Below are 23,965 nucleotides of genomic sequence, written 5' to 3'. Positions count from 1 at the left end.
GGAAAAAACTTGACAATAAACGACTTAAAAAAATAATATTTTCTCTCTGTTGAATATTGCTTTTTATTTTTAAATATCTTATAAAGTTATTTAAAAAAAACGAACATAGTATAATTACGATAAAAATTTAAAATATGAAAGAACGAAACTTGTATTAGCTTAATTTTATTCTTGTACCTTTTAATTATTTAAAAGAAATATTATCAATTACGAAATAAAATCTATAAAATAATTTAATACTTTTTTAATTTAATATTTTAGTCACTTTTTGATATTAATACAATTTTTTTTTTAATAATAATAATTTTTTAATATTAATAATATATTCGATAAATCAATATTTAAATACATGAACGACATCTATTAACTTAAATTATAATTAATAATGAAATTAAAGAAAAAATAAAGGTAAATAATATTTAATGTACTTTTTCCCGCCACAATCACGTACTGAACTGAGTTGTGTCGTCATCTACCGGGATGCGACGAAATCTGCCGCTTATCATACGTTTAACCGATAAAAATTTCGAGAGAAATCGGCACGAAAAATCAAATCGCGAGAAAGGCAATCATCGTTAGTGACTACGAAATCGCTGAAATTCCCAACTTTCAGTCTCGATCTCTCGGGACATACATAAAAATCAGCTGATGACGTAACATATAACGAGCGTAAGAAGAAAAGTTAGTCGCATACTCGTGTCGGTGTTGGTGGGCGCGAGACTTGCGCGAGACGAAGTATGGCGTAGGATTCCCTCTGGCCTCTTTCGTTGAGCAGTGTTAAGAGTTCACTCTACTTGGTAGTTTTGTTTGTCTATTATTTCGCTAACGGTAATTACACAAGCGTTTCGTGTGTGTGTCGCGGTATTCTATTCCGAAAAAGTGGTCGTCATCGCTTTTGGAGTCGAAGGTAGATTTATCTTCTTGCAGGGCACGAAAAGGACATCGAGTATCTGTACAGGATGAGCGTCGATGCATATGGACCTAGCAGTCAGACCCTTACATTCCTCGACACAGAGGAAGCTGATTTAATCGGTGCAGACACGCAGGGTAGCGAATTTGATTTCACCGATTTTACATTACCCTCACCGAGTCAAACTCAAGCTTCGCAACACGATGCTGCCCAAAGTCAACCTAACCAGCCTGTACAGGTTGGTTTTTTAACTCGTCATATGTTCTCCTGAATTTGACCTCTAACCTATATTTTTGTTAATTGACTTTATTGTGTTCCAAGTTTTTATTTAAATTTGGCTGGTACCTAACCTCATTCAATTTTATTTTCACTAATTTTTGATATATATTATTTCTATGTCCACGCCTTATCTTGATTTCATGACCTATACATTTTTTTCGTTTTTATGCTATACATAAGAAATAATTTCTTTATAAATAAAGTTTTTATAATGTATAAAATATTGTAAACATAATCTTCTCATATTTAAATTATTTTTTCTAAACATAATTAATATTTTTTCGATGATTAGAGGTTAGGTGATTTTTGCGATAATTAACGTTTCGTATTGTTATGCAAGATAAGTAATTTGTATCATTTCCGATTTATAATTTTATGAATATGAAAAGAAAAGTAATAATATAATATAATATCATTATAAATGAAAAGAAATACATTTTAAATGAGATTTAAAAAAATATATATATATATATATAATGCACTATAAACAAAATTCTTAAATGTTAAAAAATAAGATATAATATTTAAGATAAATATGTATTAATATGTTTTTTTTAATTTATACATTGTTATGATTTTTTTCTAGGTTAATGGAACAAGTGGCAGTTCATCTTTAGAGTTGAAAATTTCTGGAGCAGCACAAAGTCTTGCAGAATTACAATTTGAAGAAGAAGAAGAAGAAGCATACTACAATCGTGATTTACCAGAACATGCATGTAAATATTGTGGTATTCATGAAGCATCTTGTGTTGTTATGTGTAATGTCTGCCGCAAATGGTTTTGTAATGGACGTGGAAATACATCTGGTTCTCATATTATTAACCATCTTGTTCGAGCCAAACATAAGGAAGTTACTTTACACAGGTATTATATTTTATTTAATTTCATAATAATTACATATATAATAATTTTTAATTTTACATTATAATTTATTTATATTACAGAGATGGCCCTTTGGGAGAAACTGTTTTGGAATGTTATTCATGTGCTGTTAGGAATGTTTTTGTTCTTGGTTTTATTCCTGCTAAAGCAGATTCTGTTGTTGTATTACTATGCCGCCAACCATGTGCAGCTCAAAGTTCCTTAAAGGATATGAATTGGTAAATTTATTTTTGAGAAAAATTACGAATGTAATGATTTATTATAATTTTTAATATTTTTTTTAAATTTTGTAGGGATCAAGAACAATGGAAACCATTGATTGAAGATCGTTCTTTTTTAGCTTGGTTAGTAAAAATCCCATCAGAACAGGAACAATTACGTGCCAGACAAATTTCTGCTCAACAAATCAATAAGTTGGAAGAATTATGGCGAGATAATGTCGATGCGACTTTCCAAGATCTTGAAAAACCTGGAGTAGATGAAGAACCGCAACAAGTACTTCTGCGATATGAAGATGGATATCAATATCAAAATATTTTTGGTCCACTCGTAAAATTAGAAGCCGATTATGATAAACGTTTAAAAGAATCTCAAACTCAAGAAAATATCGAAGTACGTTGGGATGTTGGACTAAATAAAAAGACAATCGCCTATTTCATGTTAGCCAAAACAGACGGTGATATGAAGTTAATGCATGGAGATGAACTGAGACTTCGCTATTTGGGTGAACTTCATAAACCTTGGTCTGGAATTGGACACGTGATTAAAATTCCTGATAATTATGGAGAAGAAGTCGGTATCGAATTAAAAAATAATTCTGGCGCTCCGACGGAATGTGTTAGTAATTTCGTCGTTGATTTTATTTGGAAAAGTACAAGTTTTGATCGGTAAGTTATTACATACTTTATTTTATAATATTTAAACATTTTTTTTTTTAATATATTCTTTTTTTCCAATAGCATGCAATTAGCATTGCGAAAATTTGCTGTGGATGATACTTCTGTATCCGGTTACATATATCACAGATTATTAGGACATGAAGTGGAAGAAGTTCTATTTCGCTGCCATCTTCCTAAACATTTTAGTGCTCCAAATTTGCCAGATTTAAATCGTTCTCAAGTATATGCTGTAAAACATGCTGTACAGAGACCTTTATCTTTGATTCAAGGACCACCTGGAACAGGAAAAACTGTAACTAGCGCTACGATAGTTTATCAACTTGTAAAACAAAACGGTGGTCCTGTTTTGGTATGTGCCCCTTCAAATACAGCTGTGGATCAACTCACAGAAAAAATACATAAATCTAATTTAAAAGTTGTACGACTCTGTGCAAAATCACGAGAAGCAATCGATTCGCCAGTCAGCTTTCTTGCTCTTCATAATCAAATCAAAAATATGGAGACAAATACCGAATTGCAAAAATTGCAGCAATTAAAAGATGAAACCGGAGAATTATCTAGCGTTGATGAAAAACGTTACAGATTATTAAAAAAAGCAGCAGAAAAAGAATTATTGGAAGCAGCTGATGTAATTTGCTGTACCTGTGTTGGAGCTGGTGATCCTAGGTTACACAGGCTCAAGTTTCATTCGATTCTTATTGATGAGAGTATGCAAGCAACTGAACCTGAATGTATGGTGCCAGTTGTTCTTGGAGCAAAACAATTAATTCTCGTTGGTGATCATTGTCAATTAGGACCAGTAGTTATGTGCAAAAAAGCTGCAAGAGCAGGTTTATCACAATCTCTTTTCGAAAGACTAGTTGTACTTGGAATTAGACCTTTCAGATTGGAAGTACAATATCGTATGCATCCAGATCTTTCTCGATTTCCATCAAATTTTTTCTATGAAGGTTCTTTGCAAAATGGTGTATGTGCAGATGAGAGAAAATTGTTGAAAATTGATTTTCCTTGGCCTGCACCTGACAAACCTATGTTTTTTTATGTTACTCAAGGTCAAGAAGAAATAGCTGGAAGTGGTACATCGTATTTGAATCGAACGGAAGCATCTAATGTTGAAAAAATAGCAACTAGATTTTTACGTTGTGGTGTAAAGCCTGAACAAATTGGAGTAATAACTCCATATGAAGGTCAACGAGCCTATTTAGTTCAATACATGCAATATCAAGGATCCTTGCACTCGAAACTTTATCAGGAGATCGAGGTTGCCAGTGTAGATGCATTTCAGGGTAGAGAAAAAGATATAATAATTATGTCTTGTGTCCGATCGAATGAACATCAAGGTATTGGATTTCTGAATGACCCACGAAGGTTAAACGTAGCTTTAACCCGAGCGAAGTATGGAATCATAATTGTAGGAAATCCAAAAGTATTATCAAAGCAACCATTATGGAATCATTTATTGAGTTTTTATAAAGAACAAAAAGTTCTAGTAGAAGGACCTTTAAATAATCTTAAAGAATCTATGATTCAATTTGCTAAACCAAAGAAACTTGTTAATGCTGCTAATCCAGGTTCTCATTTCATGTCTACGTCAATGTATGACGCAAGAGAAGCTCTTATTCCAGGTTCCGTGTACGATCGATCAGGTACTCAGGTTAATGGAACGCAAAATCATAATCCTTATTATCAAAGAAACGTACCTTTAGATATATTCAGTAGGACCCATGACACCATAAGCTATATTAGTCCAGAGAGGGCTCAAGCAGCGATGAATAATGTACCAGTTCCAGTGGGAATGTTTATGAATATGGCACATGTACCTCCGCGATTTTATAATCAACATCAACAGGCATTACAGGCTAGACAAAATCAACGTAATCGTCGAGGAACATCTTTATCGAAAAATAAACAGGGTCCACGAATGGGCAAACTAAGTCAAACGGAACAAAATACTCAACCATATAGTCAGCCAGGTTTACCATTAACTCAAGGTACGACACAGGGAATGTCACAACCAGGTTTCAGTCTTTCTCAGCCCGGCCTTAGTCAAGCAGAGCTTTCTCAGGATTCATTTGCTGTCGGAGAATTTCAATCGCAAATGGATGGTTTATTATCTCAAGACTCAACTTATCAAGGTGATCGAAGTGGTTTTTATCAATCTGGACAGTCACAAGCTGGGGGACAATTCTCCCAGCCATATTGAGCCGAGATCGTACGGCTGAGCAACGCAATTGCTATGCAGCGTCGCGGGAGCGACTGAAGGCTCGTTCGACCAATTCTTCTTCGACCAACAACCACAAATCACTAACTGCGCAAAACGGTAAAACGGCTCGGCGATCGAGTACGGTATATGCACACGCAGTCGTCGGCGTTTTAAAAGAGGGTTTTAAAACAAACAAGCAAACCAAAAAAAAAAAAAAAAAAAAAAAAAAACAAAAAAAAATACTACAAACGGGAGAGTTCGTCGCCATTTACCGTCGAAATGCTGAATTGTTCTAGACGGGGAAAGGAAATGGTTAAAGAGTAAAACCACCGGGCATAACAAGTGCGACAAGCCAAAAAAAAAATTTCTTAAAAATACAAAAAAAAGAAAGAGACTGGGAGACGACATTATCACACTAAATTACCAACTATCACTGTGACACGCGTTTACCGTGAACGTACCGTTTTATCGCGGGGATCAAGTGACGTTAAAATTACACACAGCAATATAAAAAAAAAAAATAAAAAATAAAAAAAAAAATAAAAAAAAAACATCAAAATACTGAAAAACAAAAAAATGTAATGATAATAAAGATAAAAGAGAAAAATGGAAGATATGGAACGTGTAACGCTTCATGACTTGATCAAATTTGAGAAATGTGCCAATATATTAGTTGAAACGACTGAACGAATCTCTAAATGGCAAAACAGAAAAAAAAGGAAATATTTACAATGTTATGGATATTTGATATATCCACGATGTAAACAAAAGAAAAAAAGAATTAAGACGCATTATATTATTGAGTCTAATAACGCGTTACATTTTTTTTTATTTTTCTTTAAAAAGATATGAAATAAACAGCTATTGCTGAGAAAAATCTAAAAGGATTAAATCCTGGAATTTCACAGTGAAATTGTTTTTTCTTTTTTTTCTTTTTTCTTTTTTTGGTGATCCGTATGCCGTTTAATTATTATTTTGTAAACTGCGAAAAAAATTATAATAAAAAGTACGATTCTTGCAACGCGTGGACACTCAACAATATTGATAACAAAAGAAAATAGCACGATTATTATCGTCATTGACTTATTCCTGAATTGATAAAACATCATCAGGTTGATCAGAAATTTCTGACCAAATTGTCGTCAAACAGCATAAGGCCGACACTTGAGTATCGTCATGAAGGAGGAATCCTTTCTCATAAGTATAGCGTAATATTAACATTACGCTAATCAATAAGGAATCTTATTAATTTTGATCATGTTAATTACTTTCTATCTTTTCTGGTTAGATCGATATATATATACACATACATACACATATATATATATTGTATATATTTTATTTACCGCAGGGGCCGACAGAGCGCGCAAGAATGAGAAAAATGATTTTCATTCAGTACTTGTTTTTTCTTTTATAGGATTTGCATATAAATGACAAAAAAAAAAAAGAAAAAAAAGAAAAAGAAACAAATTACAAATGTATGTTCAAGTAATTAAAACAATTTCCTTCAAAAAAGAAGGAAAAGAAATTAAAGAAAAGAAATAAAAATGTTAATTTTGATTAACATTGCAATTTTATAATAATATTGTTTAAATGAAAATTGACACAGTTTTGAAAAAAAAAAAGAAACGAAATTATCTGGATTTTGAATATTATTCTTATCTATAAAGATATGAGTAGTTCATTTAGTGTTCATAATATTTTATGCGTTCTAATATACTGACCAAAGTATATGATTCTATCTGCTAATTCTTTATAATTTAGATTCTTTCTTTTGTTTTCTCTCCTTTTTTTTCTTTTTTTTTTTTTTTTATACTCTTGCAAACCCTCTGCAATTTTTTTCTGTATTTTTTATCTGTACTGGCTTCTCGCGGTAAAAAATTTGGATAACAAACTCACGAAACAAATTAAGAATGAGAAAAAGAAAGAAAACAACATTACATAATACAAAATTGTTTTCTTTTCTCCTTTCCGACCAACAGCGCACCGCTAACTGCAGAATATAATATGAAAATTCATTGTGAACTTTAAAAAATGAATAAATTTAATTTGGAAAAACAATTTTCGTTCGTTTCTAACCTGCAAAATCTAATGTGATTTAAGAATATTAATTCTACGACAAAATTTAATGATAATATAATATTCAAATGTTATGTATATAAATAGTTTTTATTTAACAACAAAATCGAAATTACAAAAATTTGATGATATCGCCTTAAAATTTAGCGTATAATTAGCATATAACATGTGCGTATAATTGACAAAATCAGAAAGATCATGAATTTTTTAGTTTAGCGAAGGAAGACAATATTTAATTTCTTTATATCTGTTACAAAAATAAGTAAATAATTATTTATAAAAATATATTAGGCCTGTCAAAATACGATGTACATAGTTAACATTTACCTGGAAATTTGTTTAAATTATTTATACTTACAAAAAAAAAAAAATACTTGATGAAAAAAATTGTTTTTTCTTAAAGAAATTATTAATTTTACGTTTGATTTATAAATAATATGTACTTTAATTATCTGCACAGGCGCAAAAATTGTAGTTTACACGTTTTATACTGTTAACACAGCCTTATGTTTTTACTATACGATATTTTAAATACCTCATATATATTATTTCACGCATTTTTCATACGAAAGACTAATCAAAAGAAGACTAGAACCGGAAGTAAGGATTTTTAATTCTTTTAATGAAAATAGGAACTTTAATGACAGAATATGTCCATTTTAAGAAAAAGAAAACTATTGAAAATTTGATAAAATGATTAATTAAATTGTTCAGTCTACTTGCAAGATTTTTTAATATATAATTATGTGGTATGCTGGATGAATTGATTTTTACATCTTTTCGTTGATAGTTTAGTGTAAATATTATTATCTTTTTTCAATTTCTAATTTTTGTTTTTTTTCGAACAACAATTTTTTATCTTTTTTACTTTTTAATTTTTTTTCATTATCTCAAAGAGATATATTTTTTTTTAGGCTTTTCTAAAGTGTAAATTTATTCGCTACATTTTTTAAATTAATAATAAGTACTTTTCTTATTTCATATTTGAATATTTTAAATACTAAAGAAAATTTTCGATGATTCGACATGTCATTTTTATAATTTTAAATATATAATTTTTTTAGCTAATTGTCAAAAAAAACATGAAATTTTTTACGATAATTTTTAGATTAATGAGAAACTACTTATCGAATAAATTACAATAGCCGATAAGTGTAAGGCACTGTATTTTCGTATTCGAAAATTTTGAAAAACTTTATAAAGTTATATATCAAAATGAACTTAAAAAAAATTCTAAATAGGATAGGAATATTTTTATATAAAAGTATCTCATTCATGTATAATTGTTATCATCGAATGTTAGATTTGATTTAGCACCATTTTCAAGTCACAAATGCTATTGCACTTTCATGTTATAATTATTTCTTTTTTTTTCATATAAGTATAAATTCTTGCAGCGAGTTGTTTTATATGTTTATAAAAAGGAAATAAAACTGAAACAAAACGAGACGAGAGAAAAACTCGAGTTTCTAAACGCAACGAATGAGCCATTGCACGAAAGTGCAGGCTATTATCACAAGATACGAGCATATTAGCTCAAGATAAGCGTAGAAAATTACCTCATTGTACTATTTTATCTCATACCGTAAGTAATATCAGTCGAATTGCCTCGAATTACATTGGAAGAGGCCAATTGCAAAAATAAACCGTTTTTCGAATATAAAATTATACTAGATAATGTGAATATTTCTGTACCAGCCTGTATGAATGTGATTACGTCATAGTATAGGGTGAAGTAGAATCCACCTTGACGAATATCCTGGCTAGGTCATGATGTTCTTTCAATTTCTGGTATGTACAATCAAATACGTATTTAATCCTTGCAAAAACATCTGGATCGTAAACTGATCTAGCAGTGTTAGTTAGATCAAAAGGTTCTGCAAATATATAAATATTTAATGAATATAAAACATTATTTTTTCTTTAATGATTCCTAACTTATCTCATTAACTTATCTCATTAATCACCTTCAATACATAAATATTTCCACTGATGAGGATCATTTTTATAAGATCGTGCTCTTCGACATTCTTCTATTGGTATTTTATTAGCCAAACGGACTGATATCGCATACTGATTGAAACTAATTAATTTTTATTTAGTATAATATTATTTATTGAAATATATCTTAATATTTTTTTTTCTACTCACTCGAACATGACATAATACCGAAAAAATTCGATGAACAATTCTCCTAACGACTGACGATTCTTAGGCCGAAGTACGGAAACTGGAATATCCAGTTCTTCTTGGATATCTATGCAATGGATGTCTGTATGTGGTGTGAATTTACCCTCATAAAGGGAATGTAAACAAGGTAAAACCGGTGGATTGACACCATCTAAGAAAAATAATATATTTAAATAAATAAACAATACATATCTATTATGAAGTAAAAAATAAATTGGATAAATACACTGCAAAAAATGAATGACCATAAGAACTAAGGAATAACTGGATATTGTCATGTTCTTGGCGTCATTAATATCCTGAGATTGAGCCCAAAGTTTAACCACAAGTACCAATGGTCTCACTCTCCAATCAACTGTAAAATATTTGAAAAAATAATTGAATGTAAAGTAAATTATCATAATTTAAATATTTTTTTTATTAATTAAAATCATTTTACTTCGAGAATAACAATAAAGAAGATGAGTATTTCGAATTCCAACAGCATTGTTACAATTTAAATCAACTTCTAAATTTTGTATCGAATCATGGAATTTTAGAATTGGTACTTTTGCTTGTATAAGTTCTAATTGTTCTATAAAATCTGTTAACATAAAAATCTTACTTTATTAATTTGAAATTTTATAATTAATTAATAAGTGTAAAACTAATATTTAAATTGTACCACATCTTTTAAGGCATTTCAATATTTGCTCTAAATGTCCAATAGCTTCATTCCTTTGATCCATTTCTGTATGTCTTACTAAGAGGCACATGTCAACATCACTATTATCTGATCCAAAACCATTCATTGTAGAACCAACTAAAAATAACCCATATTTTGGAAATGCTGTCTGAAAATAAATATTACAATTTAAATATTCATTCATATATACAAAATGTTTAAATTATATATTACCTTGATGTAAACATAAAGATATCTCCAAAGCATCATCTTGTTCCTATAAACAGTCTCAGTCTGTTGATTTAACATAAATTTCGACCAAATATCTTTCGAAAGTTTATCCCAAATTGATCCATTAAGTAAATCATCTGGTGTACGAGTTACCTCAACTAAATGTGATCTAGCTAGAAATCGATCTGGAGCAATTCCATATCTGGGAAACATATGATAATTAGGCGATAATAATCCCATATATCTTTTATTTCTAGGTAATCTTTGAGGAGGTGGACTATTCCTTCCTAAAATTAAAATTTGTTTCTAAAGTAAATGATAGATGAATTAGCATGCAATCATTATTCTAAACATACCTGAATGATACCTTCTTTTATTCTGATAAGTTTGCATTTGAGTTCTAGATGTTGACATGGTAGTAGGATAACAATTAATAGATCGTTGATTCTGATAATATTGATGTGTAGAACTATTTGAAATTATACCATATTGCATTATTCTATTGTTTGTAACATTATTTGGATGTATTTTGTGTGACTTTCTGGAACACAATAATCTTTTGATTTTATAATGTATTAAAAAATTATATTATTAAAATCCTTTTTAATCATCCTTATTTATTTACATAAATAACACTTACTTCATACTTTGTTCGACTGAAGAAATTACAGAATCTCGTTCATCCGAGCTTTCTGTTTGACTACTATCAATATGATGTTTATTTGGTGTTGGAGATCGTGAACTAAAGCCACTATCACTGCTATATTTTTCGTTATTTACGTAAGAATCTCGAAAAGAAGTTCTTTTACTTAATTTATTATACCAGTTTGACTTTTTGCTTGTCAAGTTATTATCATTGGGTCTAAAAGCAAGATGTGGAGAAGGTATAATAGGTGTATTGTTTGAAATATTTATACGTCTTTGCCAGTGTCCTGTTTGTGTGCTGTTATTTGATTGCATATACTCTACATGTCGTAGAGATGGTATTTCAACCCCCATCAATTGCAATAGCTCCAATGGATAAGATCCTGTCTGCAAGAATACTGCTTGTACTCAAAGACATTTTTTTAACAAAATATAAAATATATTAATATTTTTGAACTTTTTAAACTTATGATATAAATGATAATATACCTGTATCATTTGATGTCTGTTCTGAGAACAAGCATCTGAGCGATATTTTGCATATTCTGCCTGATGGAATGCACTTGCACCATGAATGTGCATTGTGTGTGATTGAACTGGTGGACACTGTCCATTTGCCTGTTGGCCACCCATTATCTGCACCATTATTTGTGGTGGATACATAGTATGATACATAGTCAAAAATAAATGTATAAAATGCTACAAAATACTTAAATCTAGAGGAAATATTCTTTAATAGAACACATATATATGATCTTTATATTCTTTTTTTAACAAAATAAGAATTATGATGTACTAAATAAAATGAATATTATTATATATTAATTTGCAATAAATTTAAATTAAAAAATAAAATTCATTAACAAATAATCATGTACAACTATTATATACTAATATTCAAATATTTTCTCCTATTATTTTTTCATTGCATATATAATATATTTTTAAACATTTGCAAATAACAATGTAATATAATCTATGAATATGAAATAGATAAATATAATTAAGTTAATCCAAAATAATTTAGAATATAAACAGTATTCTGAATAATTATAAAACAAATAATAATTTCAGAAAAACCATGTATCTTATATTTTAATATATATCATTCCTCTATGACTTCAAATTAATTTTTTTTAAATTATTTGCATATGAATTATTTGTTTTTTTTTATTGTATCTCGTTTATTGTCATGTAATTCCAAAAGTAAATAGTACTTTTGTTCAGCCGTTGTGACGTTTAATCGCACACTTCTATTTTTCAAATTCTAGCGGACGTACAGGTTTACGACTAGCAAAGTGCGTTCCTGAAAACATATAAAAATCTTAAAAATTCAATATCGATTTAATGAACATTGTTAATGAACAATAGTTTTATTAGAAATTTTAAAGTATAATAATGCAGTATAATAATTCTGCTATATAAAAATTTTCTACATTATAGGTTAAATACCGACATTATAATACTATATAATTAAAAAATAATTTCTAATACGTAGCACACACGATATAATACAATCGTGACTATAGATATACATAGAAAGTATTTATCAGTTATATTCAAAATGTATCATATAAAGAAAAAAACTACCTGTGCTATAAATAACAGTGAAAATGATTAGTTGAAAAGAGTACAAAAATTAGAAAGATTGGTTAACCGACGAAGATGATGGATAATAGAAAGCAAAACATAATTATAGACTATTATTCTAATCAGCATCTTTATAATTATATTGTTAGAAATAATTATATACCTATTTTGTGTCGCCATGTTCTAAAGATTTGTGTTGATCTAACACGATATTTCTCAAAGAAAAAATCCACAATCTGTTTCTTGGTCCCTCCCAAACGATTACCAAAGAACAAAGATATTCAAAAGTGTCTCAATGCAATTGTATCTCCCGCCGGAATCCAGTGACTAATTCGTGATCTTTAATAACGAAATTATCTTTTTTTACGACAAATGTCTTTAGGATTTACACCGAACTCTTGTCACTTTTAACACATTCCGACTAACTAAACTTGTCCGTTTAAATTTTCGAATTCTCCCATGTAATAAACGTTTTTCGGCTTGACACTAAATATTTACAAAATGTGACGTTAGATGGCGAGGCTCGAAAGAAATTGCAACTTACCAAAGGAGTTATGAGAAAAGTTGCCGATCGCTTCAACTTTTCATATTTTATTTATAATAGAAGAAAAAATACTAGTAAATTTATTTAGTTTAATGTGTATTTCAATGTAATTTGTTTTTTTTATAAATACTAATGCATAGAACAAATCATTATACTATAACAATATGTAAGATGAAATTTACCTACTGTATGTTAAAATGCATGCAATTTGGAATTTTATTACATTCTTTCATAATTTTTTTATAACTGTAATATAAAATGGCAGCCATATTTTATTCTTATTGTAAATATTTTATTAAGAGAGTAGATGAAGTAGATATCTAATTACTTTTTATATTTTTTTCTTAATTATATATGTAAAAGTTGTAAATAGTTTCACTTATCTATCTTTTTATTTGCCAGTTATCATAAAAATTTCATGCAAAAGTGAAATATCTCGTATAAAACCACTAAACGAAAAATATATGAAGAAAAAAAAAAATTCTATAACAAATAAAAATTTAATTTTAATTGAAGTGCGTTATACCCTGCAATAACATCCTAATCTCATAGCACTTTGCATCTATTCATATTGTTATATCACTCTCAATGCTTTCTTAATTTTAATTTATAAAATGCTATGAGTCAATATAGTTTAGGCAGATAAAGAATATTGTTTCCTGAGTCTTTGGAATTCTATTTCTTTTTGTAAATATTCTTTAACAAATGGATGTTCCAAATGTGAATCCTTCAATTGACTTAAATAACGATTAGCAACTTCAGGTGGTTTTCCCATATGCTGAGAAAGTACAATCATATTGATTAAAGTATCTGGATTATTACTATCTTTATCCAAAGATTCTTGTAAAGCTGTTTCAGCTTCTTCATATTTAGCTTGTCCAATAAAACAAGTAGCTTGACCATTTAATAACATACTTGTACTGGAATGTTTATCTATCATATCCTAAAATTATATAATATATTATAATAGACTATCTTTAAACTAAACATATATAATAAATATAATTTTACTTGAAATATATAATAAGCATCTTGTAACTTATCTCCACCACTGCTTATATTTAACCATGCTTGTGCCAACTGAGTTAGAGTAGCATCATCATCTTTCTCCTGCATAGTAACTAATTCTTTCTTTGCAAGATCCAATCGATCCATTTTTAAATAAATTTGCAGAGTTAAGGCTAAACATTCTAGATGATCTACATTACGAAGTATCCTAAGTGCTGCTTCTAAGTTTTTTTCATGATAATAGATAGTTGCAGCAACAATCAGAAAATTGTGATTATCATAATTAGTGCGATTAGTCGCTTGTTGCAATTCTGCGACAATCGCTTCTCTGCGACATGGATTTGCAAAATAGTCTGCCAACATCTTCAATGGTTGTAAGTCAGGAGGAGAAGAATTATTAATTTCATCTAGCACAACACGGAATTTTCTTTGTGCTATATATGCACGATAGAGAAATACATCTCGTTCCATTATCACTTCTGGTGAAGATGACTACAGTAATATAAATTAATATTAATATTTTAATTTAAATAATTAAGAAATTATTTTTAACATTAATATAGATAAAAATTAAATTAATACATCGTAACAATAAAATAATTTGTTTTGATACAGAAAAAAATATTTTTTGTATAAAAGAAAAGCGTAACATTTAGAAAAAACATATTCTATGATTACAAACCTTGATTTTTTGTGCTTCGTTGATACATTGTTGATAATTGCCAATATAGAAATGATTTTTTACATCGAAAAGTTCGTCAACGTCTGCTTGCTGCTGACGTGCCATCTTGTCATTTCGGTAGTAGTATTTCATTCAACTATATGTTCCGGTTTTCAAAAATCGTACATTGCGATATCAATTATTTGATTGCATAAAAATAATTTAATTTGTATATTTTTTCAATTTATATTTTATTATATTTTAAAATTCTAAAATTAATTCTTTTTTCATTTATTCGACTTCATATAAATATACATTTTTTGATTCTAGATATATTTTAAATTTCATATACTATAGCAAGATTTTATATTTTATTATATATATATGTATATATATGTATATATATGTATATACATATATATATATATATATATTATTTGAAATGTGTATTGTCAAAAATAATAAAAATGTATAAAATATAAATGTAATATATACAATCTTATATTCCATATAAGATTTTATAAATGATAAAAATTTTTATTTTAAAAGTGATAGTTAGATTTTGACAATTTTTTTGGATATTGAAATTAATAAATAATATAGTTATAACAAAAATTATTACAATTTTATATATACATATTAATTTATTTACCATGGTATATTTTTTCAATTATTAAAATAATTTAACATATAATAACTTTTTGTATTTTCTTATTTTTAGGTTAAGAATTGTGATAGTTTGTAATACTATATGATGAACATCTTAAAGTTCGATAAAAAATTTATTTGAAATGACGAATTTTTCTTATATGTATTTCATGAAATATTATACATACCCATTCTTTATAATTGTAAGTTTTATTTTAAATTTTGGCTTTTTAATTTATTGAATATAATAAGTTGCTAAGTAAATATAAAATAAGGTGCCTTCTTTTTTATTAAAAATTGTGCAAAAAAAATTAATTTTAACGGCAAATAAAAATGGATGTCAGTACATTATTTAAAGCAAGTGTAAAAACTATTAGTCTTCGTAATAAAGCTTTAGGAATTATTGATAATACACAAAATATAAAAAAGGCAAAAAATAAAAGTGCCTTTTTTATAAAAGTTCAAGGTGTTGTTGCACAAATTTCAAAATTACGCGAATTTTTGTTGGAAAATCGAAAAGCATATTTAAATTTTTCTAACTACATGTCAAATATACCAAGTATGACGGATGCTGATCGTGATAAAATTGATGTTGGTGCGCAAAAAATAATGACTACTTGTTCCCAGTTAATCAAGGAATTAAAAAGAGAGATAGCAAGTTCTGAAGTTTCTCCACAAAATTTGGAACATAGAGAAATCATGTTATTGTTAATTGAAGATTATCTGAAGAATGTTTGTAAAATTTATTCAGAACAAAAAGCAATACGAGTAAAAAGAGCAATGGAAATAAGAAAAATTGCTAAATTAGAATTAGAGAAAAAACCAATTAAAGAATTAGAGCACAAAATAAAATTAAGTTCAAACACAAATGAAAAAACTGAAGACAAAGAAAATAAAATTAATTCTGATGACTCAAGTCCTATGAAAATACAAGAAATAAATGGGGATGTAAATACATTAATATATGAAGAAGAAATATCACCTGAAGATATACAAGTATTTGAGGCAGAAAATGAACAATTATATAATGAACTTAATACATTAACAGAAGAAGTAAGACATATAGAAAGTAAAGTTGTACACATAGCCGAACTTCAAGAAATATTCACAGAAAAAGTATTAGATCAAGATAAAGATTTAGATCGTTTAATGACAACAGTTGTTGGATCAACAGAAAACGTGAAAGAAGCTAATGAGCAAATTAGACAAGCAATTCAGAGAAATGCAGGACTCAGAGTGTGGATTCTTTTTTTTCTTTTAGTTATGTCTTTTTCTCTATTGTTTCTCGATTGGTATAATCCATAAAATAAAGAGATATATTATTTTATTACATTTTCTTTGTACAAACATCTGAAGAATGTTGTATTATATGTAAAATATTGATATAATACTTGTACACTCTGTTACTCTGTAAATGATAATGAACAAAACATTTGCCAAAATATGTCATTGTATTTTATCCCCAAACATTTTACATAACAGCTACATCTTATATAATAAAATTTATAGTATATGTATATATTTATTTATATATACATATTTGCACATATACCATGTACAATTTTTGTTGTCTTGTTAATATTTGGTTTAACAGAAAATTATTCTGTAAATTAATGAAACTGTCATAAATGTGTATAAGATACATTCTCTTATATCTTTCATTGCTTAAAAATTATTAATGCTATCTTAATATGAAGTATTTAGAGGCAACTCGCTTGATATTTCTTCTTTTTTTAAACTTATATCTATCATGAATAAATGATTAAAGTTTCTTATATGGTATATATATCCAGTACATAAAAAGTGTAATGTAAATAGATTTGATTTGTCACTTATAATTTTATGTAAAAAAATATTTACAGGATGTATCATCCATTATTACCTTTGATTTACAGAGTAATTTTAATATTAGCTGTATATAATAATAATTTGGATAAGCAACAGCTAAATCAAACATAAATAGCCAAACACAAATTAGAATTATAATTTTAATAAAAAAAAGATTCTCATAGCAAATTGCCTATTTTTTGATAGCATAAATTTTTTCTTTCTTTTTATAAACGAATAACAATTATTTAATTATTAAATGTAAAAAGAAATTTACTTTCGAAATATAATAATAATTCTTATAAATATAATTAAATGTATTATTGTAAATATGCTAATATGAAAAAAGCAATGCACCAAGTTATTTACAATATTATTGTAAATATGAATTATTATTAGATTTCTAATTGTTTATATTTTTTTTCAATCTTTTGTAAAAACGATATTTAAAACAATATGATAAAATTATATTTTCTTATTTGGTCTGTATTAAAAAACTTATTCAATAATAATAACATAAATGAAATAATATTGAATCGCATAAATTGCGATTAAGAATCATGAAATGTCTTTAAAATTTACTTTTTTATAATTCATTTGTTTTTTTTGTTTCTCCTTTTTTTTTTACAAAAGTGATTTTTGATTTAGAATTTGATTTATACAAAATATTACAAAATTCTACTGCTACGTTTTTTTTTTAATAGTAAACAATATGGTGTGTAATAAGCATATGTAAGTTATGCATAATGAATAATCACAAAAAAAATCTTTACACCAGATATTCTTACAGTCAATATTACTACGTAAAACACGTTTTAACGTTTTTAATATAAATTAATTTGCTTTGCATCTTGGTCATAATTTTGTTTTATGAGTTGATCGTTTTTACTTCCTCTTTTTTAAGAGATCTTTTTGCGAGCAGAGTTCTTATGTTATATTTTCATATAAACAAATGTAAACATCATTATTGTTTTGTATTTACTTTTCTATTCATTTCACATCAAGACAATTTTTTAAATAGATGTTTTTTTATAAGTTGACAAGATTTTTTGTACGACCATGATACAAAAGGCATCAGATAATCATAATCATAATTGCAACATAATTCTTTCATCAGATACTTATCAAAAATAGATTTTGATATTGTAGACAAACTATTAAAATAATAATTTTAAAGTACTAGTACTTTAACATTTTATGAGTGCATAAACAAATAGATGTGCTTTATGGTTGTCCAAAGACAAAAATGTTCTCAATTTATCAAATATATCTAGAATGATACAATAAAAGATTTTTATAATTTACAAAGACAGGATCTCACCTGCTTTCGAAATTATAATTATAATTTCTCAATCATTGAATATTTTTAATTTTGTTTATAATTATATTTATAACGAGGACTTGCATCATAGGAGCATAATTTTCCTTCTATTAAACATTGAACGATCCATGTTGTGGAAAGTAATGGAATTTGTAATTTATTAGCTTTCTCTATTGCCCAAAATGGGCATAAACTGTTTGTAAGAACTATAGTTCCCTGTACAAAACTTTCCATTGCATCTAAAAATTGTCAAAAACTTTTATTCAATATTAATGTTAATTTTTTAAATTATCAAATATTTATTACATAAAATTTTTCATACCTGGTTTTTCTGCTAATAAAACAACAGCACCTGTATTTTCACAAACTTGACGCCAAAATGTAGCAAATTGTTTTTGAGACTCTAAAAATGGAATTATTATCACAACTTGAGCCAATGGTTTATTACTGGATCTTTGAAACATTTCAATATATGAATTTTTTTCCAAACTCCATCCTGAAGGTAATTCATCTTCAGCTAGATTTACTAGTTTTCCCTATAGAAATAACATTATAACATATAAGATATAAAATTATAAAATTACAAATTTGTGTGTATAAATATATATTATAATATTTACCTCTTGACAACATCTTATTATCCAATTATGATTATAAGCGGGTATACCAACTGAAAGACACAAAAGAGTCTTTGCAGTTGTATTTGGCACATTTGTTATCAGTTTTGTATTTTTGTACTCATCCTGAGGAATTTCATTAAATTCTGTATAAACTTTTCCGCCACCCGCCACTATTTGTTTGATTAATCTATCTCTTATGAAAGGTTTTTTTGCCCATTCTTCTTCATTTTCAGTTCCAGAACCCAATTCTGCATCCGAACCATAGTCTTTGTTATTATCTTGAAATCGATCAATAATTTCTAAGGATGCGCAAGTAAGAATGAAAGACATGCCTTTGAAGAGATTTAAATCTTCATGTGGAATTGGACCAAATATCGCAATAGTTTCTTCATCATCCACTTTCTTTTTACTCCTTGATTTACTTTTGATTCGACTTTGTGGTCCTTTTACAATTTGTTCATATGGAGTTCCAATTATTTCAGATTGGACGCCAATAGAAAAAACTTCATCCTTTATAGAAATATTCGAATCACTGGAAACATAATCACTTTCAGAGGATACTTTCTTTTCCTTTTTGCTTATAGAAGTTATACCAGAAACAGATGGTTCTATTTCAGATTTATTTGTAGGGGTATGGATTAATTTAGATTTAGGAGTAGAAAAAATGGGAGTGGCAATCCGTTTAGAACGTCTTTTTCCATCAACCATGTTATCTAATGTTATTTGACCTAAATATTTTGGCGTAGATGGAAGACTCTTGTTCTCCAAATTAATTTCTTCTTTCAATACTTGAGCTTGATCAGCAGAAAAAGAAATATCTTTGATTTGAACTCGTAATTTTTCTCCTTCATCTGTTTCTACTGTATAATATACTTCATTATTTACAGTTACAATATCAGTTATTATACCACATGATCCGTAATCATAATTTTTAGTAGCAGCATAAACAGATAAACCTTCTTTCAGAACTTTTGGTATTGGTATAACAAAATCCTCTATAAGTACTTTACTTTTTCCATCAAAAAAGTTTACCTTATATTTTGTTTTTATTTTATCAATAACTATACCTGGATAATAATTATTATCAGACCATTTAGCAAATACATTTTTACCGATTAATTCATCTGTTATTATATGTGGTTGAGATTTTGTTGAAACGTCTACAGTACTCGTCAAATTCTCCGTATGTTCCGTTTTATTCTTTTTTCTATTTGGTGTATTGTTGTTCTCTGTAGGACTTAATACTTTTGAAATCTTGTTTATTCCATTTGAATGATTATCTGATTTGGTACTTTTACTTCTTGATCTCTTTACTGCTTTACTTTTTTTTGTGCTTTTAGGAGTTTGTATCGATATTACTTCTTGTGAAACTTCTGGAGTAGATGATCGAATTTTTTGTAATTGATCATCTATCCTCTCATTGCTAACATTATATGCATCAGTTCCACTAAGTTCAGTATTTGCAAAATTTAAAACAGTTGTTGTAAGAAGATGACTATTTTGCCATTCTTTATTAAGACGTTCATATGCCTCTTCTATTGCTTGTTTATCATTTAGTGAATGCATATCTTGAACATGCCTTTTTACATGCTTTATTGGTGCTCTTGGTAAAGAAAAATGTGTGCTATCTCTTATTGCTAGTTTGGCTGCCAGTGAAGCAGCACTAGATGCAGAACTTAAAGAACTAATTGTTGATGCAAATGAAAGTCTGGAAGGATTCAATTGATATAATTGCGGATTACTATTTACTGATCCTGGAGATGTATCTTTATTATCATTTCCAGAAATATCTGCTAATGAAGTAGATGTATCATTGGTTTTTTGTCTTGTTATAGTGGGTTCTCCAACAATAGTTTCACATTGCACACTAGTGATTTCTTTACTTAGGAATTCTTTTGTACCTTCGTCAATATGTAATAAACATTTCATTCTAACATATATACCAATTTCTTTTTCTATTTGCAAAGCTTTTGTAATAGAACTACTGTGAGTCGAATTTGACTTACTTTTATCATCTACTATAAAAACGTCAGGTTCATTGTCACTTACACTTAATAAATCAGCGTGATAACTGTCTTTAGATATGGTGATTGGTTTGATTTGTTTATTTATATTATGCACGGATATAGGAATATTGTTATCTACTTTATCAAGAACCGGCATATCGCTAAACGTGTCTGATTGTAAACTAGCCGTGCTATCAGTATCACACTTTTTTGATTCACTACTTCCATTTACTAATTTACTATCAGATTTAGCTGAATCAAGGGATGGTTCTTTGGTATTTTCTATTGATTTATAACTAAATTCGCTACTACTTTTGCTGTCATAACAACTTTTGTATACCGTATCAGACTTTGTGTTATCTAAAATATTTTTATTTTCAACTTTTGCATCAGAATCTTCTTGAGATGAATCTAGCACAATCTTTTCACCATCTTCATCGATTTCTACTAGTTCTTTAGATTTTAACTTGATTTCATGAATTGCAGTTTGATCATAAATAAGTTCTATGCTTTTTCTTGATTTGCATGTATTTGAAGAACATGTATTAGTATGTGATTCGCTAATTTCTTTAGAAACTGATATTTCTTGAATATCACTATTGTTTTGTTCCAAACTAGTATGTTGTATAGGTTCAATACCATTTTCCTTATCTTCAGTTTTTTCGTTATACAACATTTTATTATCTTTTATTTCAATTGATCTAGTATTATCTGTACTTTTATTATCCAAATCCGATTTTATCTTTTCAACTGCAATAACTTTAAGTAAAGATGGAGCATCTTTTTCTTTTGTTTGAATCTGTGTTAATCTATTTTCATTAGAATTAATTATATTTTTTAAATCAGATATTTCATCATTAAACTCTTTTTTCCCAATAGGTTGATGTAGTTTTGATGTATCGCTAAAATTTTTGTTCTTATCTATTTCATAATTTTTCATTTCTAATTCAAGATATTTTTCATTTTTAGTTTTTTCCTTATATTTTGTTGGCATTTCTAGCAAAGAAATGCTTTCCGTATCTTCATCTTCTCCAATATCTTGGGTTTCTGCAATTATAATATTTGTACCAGAACAATTTTTATGAAATTCTTGTTGAGAATTATCAGATTTAAATGAATGACAACTTTCTTCTTCCTCCTGCTCTCTTTTTTCAGGTACTAATATATCTTCCTTGGATGCTGTTCTCAAAATTTTTGCAGGAGGTTCATCAAATAATTCTGCTTTTCGTTTTAAACTTGTAATTATATTATCACTGCATTGTTTTTTAGATGGTGAAGTAGAAGTAGGTGGTGTGCACTGTATTATTTCTTCATCTTCTTCACAATATTTATCTTTATTTTCTAAAATGCTACTTTCTATAATTTTCTTTTCTTGCTCCATCTTTTTAGATGATTCTATGTTCTGTATATCTTTTTCTTTTATAAGTTCAATATTTTGTGCATTTTCTATTGTTATAGATTCATTATTCTGTACATCATTTATTGTATGTTCTGTTATTTTTATTTCATTCAGAATTGTCTCTGTATTAACATTAGAAATAGGAGATAATGCTTCTTCATTCTTTATTTTTTCTAAATTTTGATGCGATTTTTCCAACGATTCATCTTCACTTGTATCTACTAAATGAAAATCCTGACTCTCATTTAAACTATTGATTTCGCTACATGCCAAACTTGATTTGCTTCTTTCTAAATTTTCAGGACATGTATCCTGATTTTCCATTACATAGTCTTCTTTTTTTTCTGTTTCCGACATCTTTTAATCTTTTTTATCAAAATACTGAAATTATAAACATATTAATTAAGAAATATTAAATTTTTTCATATAATTTTTATATATTTTTAAAACATAAATTAATTTACATTAATAATTTATAAAAATTAGGATAAAATATACAAAAAGAAACGAAATTCAAGGACACCCTATATATCGATACGGTGTTTACAACAAGTATGGAAGGTTACGGCGGGAACGTCATGTGATCGCAAAAATTGATCAAAAATCTCATGTTATAGAAAATGAAACGTACCACAATTGACCGTACACAATGAGGTGTATTTTCTGAATTGAACTATTTGTATCTCTTTGTCAAAATATTACATTTATCGCCGGAGATAAATATGTTCGCCGGCCCTTGAAAGCGGGAGTTCATGTATTTGTTCTGCTCACCACTTTTACACGTTTCCTTTCTAATTTCGTATCTCTTATTCGTCTTCGTCGTGCGTCTTTGTTTATTACTAATATTGAAAATTACATTAATAAATCGGTCTCCCATAGAAAATATTACGAAAACTCCACTTTTTAATCACAAAGCAATACAGGCCATAAAACGCCATCGCCACTTTTAGTAATCATAGATTATGTAATTGTAGATATACACATTTCAGTAAGGTAACAAACGACGTTTATTAATCCTCCAATCACATCGTTTCGTACAAGCAACATAATATAGCGTTATTATTTGTGGACAAGTTTTTCTTCAACCAATCAAAATGTATAACATATATCACATAATTTTATATTAAATAGCAGAATTTCATAATATAGTTTGTTGAACAAAAAATTTTTGCTAAACGGTAACATTAGTATATTTGTAACATCTCTTTGATTCACTACTTTAACATTTTTAGCAAATATTTCTTCAAATTCCTCTTCATATATTTAACAAATTTTTGTTTATTTTCTATATAGCTGCGTCCTCTAACGGGAATTATTTTGCGCATTCTCATCGCGCATTGGATGTAGAATGCGCTGGCA

At 27.9% G+C, this 23,965-nt stretch overlaps 5 protein-coding genes across 11 annotated transcripts; 2 read left to right on the top strand and 3 right to left on the bottom strand.

Moving 5' to 3' along the window:
- Positions 1–477: 477 nt before the first annotated feature.
- LOC409839 (regulator of nonsense transcripts 1) lies at positions 478–7,234 on the top strand. Of its 3 annotated transcripts, none has more exons than XM_393330.7 (6): positions 478–828; positions 928–1,148; positions 1,776–2,053; positions 2,134–2,289; positions 2,365–2,958; positions 3,031–7,234. In XM_393330.7, the coding sequence occupies exons 2-6, from the start codon at positions 960–962 to the stop codon at positions 5,171–5,173; spliced, it is 3,360 nt and encodes a 1,119-aa protein (XP_393330.3). In that variant the 5' UTR covers positions 478–828; positions 928–959; the 3' UTR covers positions 5,174–7,234. The 3 variants fall into 3 exon arrangements, with proteins under 3 accessions (XP_393330.3, XP_006566742.2, XP_006566741.2); XM_006566679.2 differs by having other exon boundaries at positions 500–797; XM_006566678.3 differs by having other exon boundaries at positions 511–849.
- A 1,298-nt stretch (positions 7,235–8,532) lies between these two features.
- On the bottom strand, positions 8,533–13,148 carry LOC409838 (poly(A) RNA polymerase gld-2 homolog A). 5 transcript variants are annotated; one of them, XM_016914935.2, is made up of 12 exons: positions 12,736–13,148; positions 12,200–12,288; positions 11,472–11,618; positions 10,978–11,369; positions 10,694–10,893; positions 10,341–10,624; positions 10,107–10,275; positions 9,882–10,025; positions 9,669–9,797; positions 9,404–9,593; positions 9,220–9,335; positions 8,533–9,129 (listed from the first exon to the last, which is right to left on the bottom strand). In XM_016914935.2, the coding sequence occupies exons 3-12, from the start codon at positions 11,613–11,615 to the stop codon at positions 8,966–8,968; spliced, it is 1,932 nt and encodes a 643-aa protein (XP_016770424.1). In that variant the 5' UTR covers positions 11,616–11,618; positions 12,200–12,288; positions 12,736–13,148; the 3' UTR covers positions 8,533–8,965. The 5 variants fall into 5 exon arrangements, 4 of the variants coding, with proteins under 4 accessions (XP_016770424.1, XP_026299537.1, XP_016770422.1 ...); XM_026443752.1 differs by lacking the exon at positions 12,736–13,148 and adding an exon at positions 12,573–12,722; XR_001704809.2 differs by lacking the exons at positions 12,200–12,288; positions 12,736–13,148 and having other exon boundaries at positions 9,220–9,325; positions 11,472–11,792.
- A 47-nt stretch (positions 13,149–13,195) lies between these two features.
- LOC107965192 (coatomer subunit epsilon) lies at positions 13,196–14,957 on the bottom strand. Its single transcript, XM_016914937.2, has 3 exons — positions 14,807–14,957; positions 14,128–14,616; positions 13,196–14,059 (listed from the first exon to the last, which is right to left on the bottom strand). Exons 1-3 carry the CDS (start codon positions 14,936–14,938, stop codon positions 13,751–13,753), a joined length of 930 nt encoding a protein of 309 aa, XP_016770426.1. The 5' UTR covers positions 14,939–14,957; the 3' UTR covers positions 13,196–13,750.
- Positions 14,958–15,286: 329 nt separating this feature from the next.
- Positions 15,287–17,434, top strand: LOC551467 (syntaxin-18). Its single transcript, XM_006566676.3, has 2 exons — positions 15,287–15,441; positions 15,507–17,434. The coding sequence occupies exon 2, from the start codon at positions 15,767–15,769 to the stop codon at positions 16,736–16,738; it is 972 nt and encodes a 323-aa protein (XP_006566739.1). The 5' UTR covers positions 15,287–15,441; positions 15,507–15,766; the 3' UTR covers positions 16,739–17,434.
- Positions 17,435–17,949: 515 nt separating this feature from the next.
- Positions 17,950–23,892, bottom strand: LOC100576717 (restin homolog). The gene is made up of 4 exons (XM_003250880.4): positions 23,238–23,892; positions 19,202–22,987; positions 18,904–19,117; positions 17,950–18,820 (listed from the first exon to the last, which is right to left on the bottom strand). The coding sequence occupies exons 2-4, from the start codon at positions 22,961–22,963 to the stop codon at positions 18,627–18,629; spliced, it is 4,170 nt and encodes a 1,389-aa protein (XP_003250928.2). The 5' UTR covers positions 22,964–22,987; positions 23,238–23,892; the 3' UTR covers positions 17,950–18,626.
- Between the last annotated feature and the right edge of the window lie 73 nt (positions 23,893–23,965).

The sequence above is a fragment of the Apis mellifera genome, linkage group LG11, assembly GCF_003254395.2.
Source record: "Apis mellifera strain DH4 linkage group LG11, Amel_HAv3.1, whole genome shotgun sequence".
In the NCBI taxonomy this organism is placed as follows: Eukaryota; Metazoa; Arthropoda; class Insecta; order Hymenoptera; family Apidae; genus Apis; species Apis mellifera.
Note: the sequence above shows the minus strand (reverse complement) of the source record. Positions and strands in the feature narration are given on the sequence as shown.

What these genes read in the sequence shown, in the direction of transcription:
- LOC409839 (XM_393330.7), top strand. Translation starts at nt 960, where the DNA reads ATGAGCGTCGATGCATATGGACCTAGCAGTCAGACCCTTACATTCCTC. An exon ending in TCCTTAAAGGATATGAATTG is followed by an intron (nt 2,290 to 2,364) that starts GTAAATTTATTT and finishes TAAATTTTGTAG; the next exon opens with GGATCAAGAACAATGGAAAC. An exon ending in AAAAGTACAAGTTTTGATCG is followed by an intron (nt 2,959 to 3,030) that starts GTAAGTTATTAC and finishes TTTTTCCAATAG; the next exon opens with CATGCAATTAGCATTGCGAA.
- LOC409838 (XM_016914933.2), bottom strand. Translation starts at nt 11,657, where the DNA reads ATGTATCATACTATGTATCCACCACAAATAATGGTGCAGATAATGGGT. An exon ending in TAAAAGAAGGTATCATTCAG is followed by an intron (nt 10,625 to 10,693) that starts GTATGTTTAGAA and finishes TTTTAATTTTAG; the next exon opens with GAAGGAATAGTCCACCTCCT. An exon ending in CGGTATTATGTCATGTTCGA is followed by an intron (nt 9,336 to 9,403) that starts GTGAGTAGAAAA and finishes AAAATTAATTAG; the next exon opens with TTTCAATCAGTATGCGATAT.
- LOC107965192 (XM_016914937.2), bottom strand. Translation starts at nt 14,938, where the DNA reads ATGAAATACTACTACCGAAATGACAAGATGGCACGTCAGCAGCAAGCA. An exon ending in ACGAAGCACAAAAAATCAAG is followed by an intron (nt 14,617 to 14,806) that starts GTTTGTAATCAT and finishes ATATTACTGTAG; the next exon opens with TCATCTTCACCAGAAGTGAT. An exon ending in ATGCTTATTATATATTTCAA is followed by an intron (nt 14,060 to 14,127) that starts GTAAAATTATAT and finishes ATATAATTTTAG; the next exon opens with GATATGATAGATAAACATTC.
- LOC551467 (XM_006566676.3), top strand. Translation starts at nt 15,767, where the DNA reads ATGGATGTCAGTACATTATTTAAAGCAAGTGTAAAAACTATTAGTCTT.
- LOC100576717 (XM_003250880.4), bottom strand. Translation starts at nt 22,963, where the DNA reads ATGTCGGAAACAGAAAAAAAAGAAGACTATGTAATGGAAAATCAGGAT. An exon ending in TAATAAGATGTTGTCAAGAG is followed by an intron (nt 19,118 to 19,201) that starts GTAAATATTATA and finishes TTATTTCTATAG; the next exon opens with GGAAAACTAGTAAATCTAGC. An exon ending in TTTATTAGCAGAAAAACCAG is followed by an intron (nt 18,821 to 18,903) that starts GTATGAAAAATT and finishes GACAATTTTTAG; the next exon opens with ATGCAATGGAAAGTTTTGTA.